General features: G+C 38.1%; 2 protein-coding genes across 2 annotated transcripts; one reads left to right on the top strand and one right to left on the bottom strand.

Moving 5' to 3' along the window:
* Nucleotides 1-1,852: 1,852 nt before the first annotated feature.
* Nucleotides 1,853-4,199, top strand: LOC107488274 (mitogen-activated protein kinase homolog MMK2). The gene is made up of 6 exons (XM_016108996.3): nt 1,853-2,078; nt 2,154-2,283; nt 2,352-2,489; nt 2,582-2,914; nt 3,458-3,641; nt 3,749-4,199. The coding sequence occupies exons 1-6, from the start codon at nt 1,885-1,887 to the stop codon at nt 3,922-3,924; spliced, it is 1,155 nt and encodes a 384-aa protein (XP_015964482.1). The 5' UTR covers nt 1,853-1,884; the 3' UTR covers nt 3,925-4,199.
* Nucleotides 4,200-4,522: 323 nt separating this feature from the next.
* LOC107488154 (protein SPIRAL1-like 5) lies at nt 4,523-5,366 on the bottom strand. The gene is made up of 2 exons (XM_016108848.3): nt 5,057-5,366; nt 4,523-4,958 (listed from the first exon to the last, which is right to left on the bottom strand). The coding sequence occupies exons 1-2, from the start codon at nt 5,285-5,287 to the stop codon at nt 4,881-4,883; spliced, it is 309 nt and encodes a 102-aa protein (XP_015964334.1). The 5' UTR covers nt 5,288-5,366; the 3' UTR covers nt 4,523-4,880.
* Between the last annotated feature and the right edge of the window lie 650 nt (nt 5,367-6,016).

Genomic DNA, 6,016 nt, shown 5'->3' with positions numbered 1-6,016 from the left:
AGGCTCAAATGCGCTTAGCTAAAAAGGATATAACTCCACTCAAAGAAGGCACAATCTCAAACAGGGCTACAAACATCATCCAAGACTAAAAAAAGGTTCTATATAAAGAACACTAAAAAGTCATTGGACAAATCACTAAAAGTCCGGATATCAAGTCGCAAGGACAACTTCGACGAAGCAGAGGGTTGTCAACACAAACTTAAAGCAAGGCATGATCCAGAAGGCAAGGGTAGAAAACCCACGCTACCACTCAAAAGAGGTTGGACTGTGAAGTACCAAACCTCTAGAAAATCTACAAAGATTGCAAAGCAATGAAGAAACAAGCTAGACAGATGCTTGAGCACGACTTCCAAAAGAGATCGAAGCTCTGAAAAGCACGATCTCACGGAAAGATCGAACTCAAGCAGGGGCACTGTTCATACCCTGGGTCAAGCTGTCCGACCCGGGATGTTTAGCGACAAGCCGACCGACCTCTTCAGGTCAGACTATCCGACCTCTTCTCAAAGAGCTCGGCCAATGCCCGAGCTCTTCTCAAAGAGCTTGGCCAAATCGCCAAAGGAGCCCAAAGCAGGCCCAAAACGAAGGAACACAGCCCAATCTAAAGGCAGCTAAAGCCCAGAAAGATAAAGGCGGTTCCGCTAAAGATAAGATGACTTCACTCAAAGACAAGATAAGATAAGATAAGATAACTATCTTATCTCCAGAGAGGTCACTCCTCACCATTATAAATACACAGGAGCACCCAGGTATAACTCATACTCTGATTCTACTCAATACCTGCTTAATACCCTTGCTAACTTAAGTATCGGAGTCCCTTGCAGGTACCCCCACCCTTCAGTGATAAAGGATCAGCAGCACTCTCAGTTCCATAAGTCGGACACACCAGCTCCGGCCGCTATACACCTGTCGGACACGTCGGCTCCGACCAACACAGAAGATCTCGACCGAAATCGACCTACAGTTTCAGGTAACCCTCGAAACAAATGGCATGGTGAGAAGTGATCTAAAAGTGAGAGAAGTGGACATATAGTGCCTGCTTTAATTCTATAATCCGAATAGAAAAAGTCTGGGGTCAACAATTTTTTAATAATTTGACCAGCACTTAACTATAAAAAAAAGTGAGTGATCTTTCACCATTAGATATAATCTCACATCATTAAAAACATTATTGATGGCCAATTGATGATTACAAAATGCAAAACTTGCTAGCCCCTAGCACTCCTCGTCCGAATATTCCTTTTTATGAAAAGAGCACAATTATTACTGAAATATTAAATTAGTTTAAAATTTAAGTAAGATTATTTCAAAGTACTATGCTACTATTCTTGTTTGTTTATATCATCAAACGTTCAAATATGTATATGGAACTAGTCGACCAACCAAGCTCGAAGATCATAGAAGCTTGGGTTCTAGAGGGTTAAGTTTAATGATCCAGGCATGGTAGAACTTAGCAAACACCTCGTGATAAATTGGAGATCAAGTTGTAGTTTACGCTTTAGAATTATTGATTGACTACACTAAATTAGACTAATTCTATAATCTCTCTAATTATTTTTCGGCAGTCAAAGATGGCTAAGTACAATTACTTGTTCCATGCAATGAGTTCTACTTTGTATATTGTATTTTATACTGATTATGTGGCTTTCAAACTAGGTCAGTTGCCAGTTTCTATGGAATATCCACTATTCTAAGAGATAATGATAAGAATACGTTGGAGATTTGGTCAAATATGCATACATATGAAGATTAGTTCTTGGATGAACAGGTTTTAAATAATGTTATATTTAAAATGAGGAGGAAGGGCAGGGGGGCCCATATCATTGCATATTAAAGAGAGAGATGGAGAGGGAGGGAGCGTAGAAACAAGAGTACCAAATTTGAGAAATGGTGAGGAAAGAGAAAGAGTCAATTGGAAGTGCCGGTGCCGGTGCCGGTGCCGATGAGGGTAATATTACGGGGGTTCGCACTCACGGAGGTCGCTACGTCAAGTACAATCTGTACGGAAAATTCTTCGAACTTCCCGCCAAATATGTACCTCCTATTCGCCCCATTGGTCGAGGCGCTTATGGCCTCGTCTGGTACTCTCTTTTTCCCCTTTCTTCTTCTTCTTCCTCACTTCAATAACTAACGCAGTAGTTCTTGCTTCGTTGCAGTGCTGCTGTTAATTCAGAGACTCGGGAAGAAGTTGCCATCAAGAAGATTGCTGATGCCTTTGACAGTCTTACCAATGCCAAGAGGACTTTGAGGGAGATTCTTCTTCTTCGCCACATGGACCACGAAAATGTAATCTAATCTCTCTTCTTTCTCTTCTCATTAATAATCTTCTAATTGCTCCAATTATTTATGCATAGATCATTGCCATTAAGGATATCATTCGACCTCCTAAGAAGGACACCTTCAACGATATCTACATTGTCTCTGACTTGATGGACATTGATCTGTACCACGTTCTTCGTTCTGATCAACCTCTTAACCATGACCACTCTCAGGTTTACATTTACCCTCTCTCTAATCATCTTAATTACGCACGCATTCACAGATTTAGTTTTTGACTTCTGCTTTTTGTTCTGAAATTTTGCAGTACTTTTTATACCAGCTCTTACGGGGACTGAAATATGTGCATTCCGCTAATGTCTTGCATCGTGATCTTAAGCCTAGTAATATACTTCTCAATGCAAATTGTGACCTTAAAATTGCAGACTTTGGCCTCGCAAGGACCACATCCGAAACCGATTTCATGACTGAATATGTTGTCACCCGATGGTACCGTGCCCCTGAATTACTCCTTAACTGTTCTGATTACACCGCCGCGATTGATGTGTGGTCTGTTGGTTGCATATTTGGTGAAATTATGACTAGAGAACCTTTGTTCCCCGGGAAGGATTATGTTCATCAATTAAGGCTTATAACAGAGGTATGACTTTGATGCTTCCATTTCGAGTTATCAATTGCTGAAGCATAATATATTATTGATATTGATTACTTGTCTCTTCCATTAGTTTGTTGCTTGTTCTATAAAATGCTCATCTTGCTTAAGAAAGTGATCACAGTTGTGAATCTTGTTGCCTAATGCTAGCACTTGTTCTTTTGAGAGAAAAATAAATGCCTTTTACCTTCCCAGCATGCTTAGTATCCTCAGATAAGGCTACAGGTAGCTAAAAGCCACGCCTTTTCCAACTTGTTGCTACACCATTATGCTTATCCCTACTTTTGGGCACTGTTTGGCTGTAAAAGAGTATCAAGTTGTAGAAAAAGTATTACGCGAACTGAAAAAGTGAACATGGGAATGCTTGTTGAGACCAATGTATCATGTTTCATTGCACCAATTACCCTAATCCTTATCAAACCTTTTACTCGATTCTGGGATATTGACTGATTTTAAAGTTCCCTATCAATTGGTTGCTACATGTTGTAACATGACTAACATCACACATGTATTCTCGTCTTTGGCTTAAAGTTAATAGGTTCACCTGATGATGCCAGCCTTGGATTTCTCCGAAGTGAAAATGCCAAAAGGTATGTTAGACAGCTTCCGCAATGTAGGAAGCAAAAATTCTCTGCCAGATTCCCTAATATGTCTGCGGATGCATTGGACTTGCTAGAAAAAATGCTTATATTTGATCCCAACAAACGCATCACAGGTACTCTTTAAGATCTACCTTTCATTCAAGCCTTGATCTATGACTTGCTTGTTGAAAGTTGAAACCGATCATTTTGTAAGTTGTGTCGAATTTTGACTTATTTGCAGTTGATGAGGCACTTAGTCACCCATATCTTTCATCACTTCATGACATAAATGATGAGCCAGTTGGTCCTAGGCCATTCAGCTTTGATTTTGAGCACCCATCATACACCGTAGAGCACATGAAGGATCTTATATGGAGGGAAGCAGTGAAGTTCAATCCAGATCCTCCAGGTCCTTAGTTGGACAAAGTACAAAATTTAACACAAAAAGCTTCTTTCATCTTAGGTATGGTTCTCATGTGATCAGGTGGAAAAAGAACCAAGTCCTTGGGAGAGCATATATGCAGTATTTCTTATTTGGATGTTTAATTCTAAAGGAAGAAGCATGATGCCTCCCTGAGGAATATCGTTAGCATTTTTCAATGAATGAACCTCAGCGCGAAGAGAAAAGTTGTAGTTAAGCGAAAAAGCAAAAAGTAAATCCTTCCTACGCATATACTCCCAATTGATGCAAATTATTTCTTGACTCTTCTATATGTCATTACTTGATTATTATTGTAATTTTTTTTTCCCAATAGAAATTGATGTAAGGCTTTTTATTCTCTAAATTATTTTTCAGATCAACCTAAAATATAAGATGTTTTGTCATTGCATAGTACGATATACATATGAAATTAAACTCAGTATTGAAATCGTAAAGCTGCGACGATCATAGTTGTTGGCTCAATCTCTCGTTTTATTTTAACTTACGTGCTTGTTTTGGTTTGTATCATTCCATTCTGCGCTGCTGTAAAGCTATTAAATGAAACGAAATAAAATGAAATTGAAAGACAACCGATTGAAACTGATGAAACAATGAAGAGTATATAACTTCTATACGAGTTTGTAGAAAAATTACAACAGTAAGAACAGAATTACTGGCATTCAATTCAAGCTGATTGAGGATTTAAGATTAACATATGAGAGGGACGCACACACTGCACCGATTTTCCCCTCCAAGACAAAAAAACATAAAATGAATGATGACCCGATCCCCTTTATTAGCCTCGCATACTTTTCTGACCTTTTTACATCTTCAAATGAAATTAACATATAAATATAATAGGGGATTATTCGAACCCAATAGATATAAGCACCAGTAAATATATAGCATCAATTTTCTTCTCTCAGAAGCCTCATCAATCTGTACAGAAATATCAGTTATTATCTCCAAACAAGTATCCAAGCGATGACCGTCCACCAGGAGATGATCTGATCTTTGTTGATCGACTATTCTGAATCATCATTAACATATACGTGTTACAAATAGTAATAGTAATAAATTAAGAATAAATATAATGTGAAATAGAGAGAGAGAGAGAGAAATGCTTACTGCTAAGCATTTTTCTGAATCTTGGGTAGCAAAAGGAGGAGAAGCGGCAGGTTTACGGGGCTTATTATGGCTGACGGTGACGGTGAGAGTGTCGGCGTCGGTGCCATAGGGCGGTAACAATGGAAGTATGTTCTTTCTAGGGAGAGGCTGAGGGACCGGTGTGGTGTCATCAGAGCCAAAGAGGTACCCCAAAGAGCTACGCCCACGAGCGGGGTGACCTCTATAACTCATTGTGCTCCCTCTTTAGTTATTCTGATATCTTACAATAATAATCTTCAATTCTCTACACACCCAACAAATACATATATATCATCGTAATTATCCCTATAAATAGACGCCAACTATCTTTAATCATAATCCACTGTACCCAATCCATCGTTATTTTTGTCCTCATCAATTTTAAGAGGCTGCTATGCTCTTGCATAACTGTATAAATATATTTTGTATTTAACAGAATGAAAATAGTACAAATTTTATTTATAACAAACACTAAACGTAGATATATAATGTATCTATTAAAATGATCCCCTTTAAGCAAGTCAAACACCAATGAATCCATTTAGTTCAACTCAATGTTCCCATGTTAGATTAAATAGATCCTATTTTTTAGATTGTTACTTTATATTAGAGACAAATTATCGTCTTTCGCTTCTTATTGGTATATAGTAATCTTAAAGTTAAAACAAACTATATAAAAATAAGGGTTATGTACGATTTTGATCTCTAACGTAGAGGTCGAAAATTTATTTTGTCTTCGACCTTTTTTCTGCTACAAAATGCTCTCTAAGATTTCAGTTTGTTTAAAAATTGTCCTTTGGACGAAAATGCCCTTTCTCCATTTTTTCCAAAATACAGAAACAGAAGCAGCATGCAGAAACAGAATGCAAAAGCAGAAGCAGTGAAACAACAACAACAACAACGAAACAACAACAATTAGAAGAACAACACCACCAACAACAA

The sequence above is a fragment of the Arachis duranensis genome, chromosome 5 (assembly GCF_000817695.3).
Source record: "Arachis duranensis cultivar V14167 chromosome 5, aradu.V14167.gnm2.J7QH, whole genome shotgun sequence".
Classification (NCBI taxonomy): domain Eukaryota; kingdom Viridiplantae; phylum Streptophyta; class Magnoliopsida; order Fabales; family Fabaceae; genus Arachis; species Arachis duranensis.
This window is presented reverse-complemented; position numbering and strand designations above follow the sequence as displayed.

What these genes read in the sequence shown, in the direction of transcription:
- LOC107488274 (XM_016108996.3), top strand. Translation starts at nt 1,885, where the DNA reads ATGGTGAGGAAAGAGAAAGAGTCAATTGGAAGTGCCGGTGCCGGTGCC. An exon ending in TTAACCATGACCACTCTCAG is followed by an intron (nt 2,490 to 2,581) that starts GTTTACATTTAC and finishes GAAATTTTGCAG; the next exon opens with TACTTTTTATACCAGCTCTT. An exon ending in TCCCAACAAACGCATCACAG is followed by an intron (nt 3,642 to 3,748) that starts GTACTCTTTAAG and finishes ACTTATTTGCAG; the next exon opens with TTGATGAGGCACTTAGTCAC.
- LOC107488154 (XM_016108848.3), bottom strand. Translation starts at nt 5,287, where the DNA reads ATGAGTTATAGAGGTCACCCCGCTCGTGGGCGTAGCTCTTTGGGGTAC. An exon ending in ATTCAGAAAAATGCTTAGCA is followed by an intron (nt 4,959 to 5,056) that starts GTAAGCATTTCT and finishes ATGATGATTCAG; the next exon opens with AATAGTCGATCAACAAAGAT.